The sequence below is a fragment of the Buceros rhinoceros genome, unplaced genomic scaffold, assembly GCF_000710305.1.
Source record: "Buceros rhinoceros silvestris isolate BGI_N320 unplaced genomic scaffold, ASM71030v1 scaffold24394, whole genome shotgun sequence".
Classification (NCBI taxonomy): Eukaryota; Metazoa; Chordata; class Aves; order Bucerotiformes; family Bucerotidae; genus Buceros; species Buceros rhinoceros.
The window spans coordinates 1,836-2,089 of record NW_010410333.1 but is presented as its reverse complement, the minus strand read 5'-3'; the positions used below and the strand labels follow the sequence as shown (position 1 = coordinate 2,089).

The following is a 254-nucleotide window of genomic DNA, read 5'->3' as shown; positions in this document are numbered from 1 at the left end:
CGGGTCCTCCTGTCCCCTCATGCCAGGTCTTGGTGCCTGGGTCCCCATGTCCTGCCGTGCCCGAGTGCCGGTGCTTCAGGACGAGCCTCACGCTGTGTTCGTTCTCTCACAGGAAGGAGAAGAAGGTGGACAACATGAAGCCCAAACACCCCGATGAGCAGGAGATCCCCTTCCGCCTGCGGGAACTCATGCAGAGCCGCGAGGCCATGAAGCGCCCCAAGCCCGGCAAGCGGCGGGCAGCAGGTGGGACCGGG

The 254-nt window shown here is 65.4% G+C and overlaps 1 protein-coding gene across 1 annotated transcript in view; it reads left to right on the top strand.

Annotated features, from left to right (window-relative positions):
• Window positions 1–112: 112 nt before the first annotated feature.
• CCDC137 (coiled-coil domain containing 137) overlaps window positions 113–254 on the top strand; it is a gene marked incomplete at both ends in the record, with an annotated part of 1,820 nt that continues 1,678 nt past the window's right edge. The window contains one exon of the mRNA XM_010135586.1: window positions 113–243. Within this exon, the coding sequence (XP_010133888.1) occupies window positions 113–243 (131 nt within the window). The remainder of the gene's footprint in view (window positions 244–254) is intronic.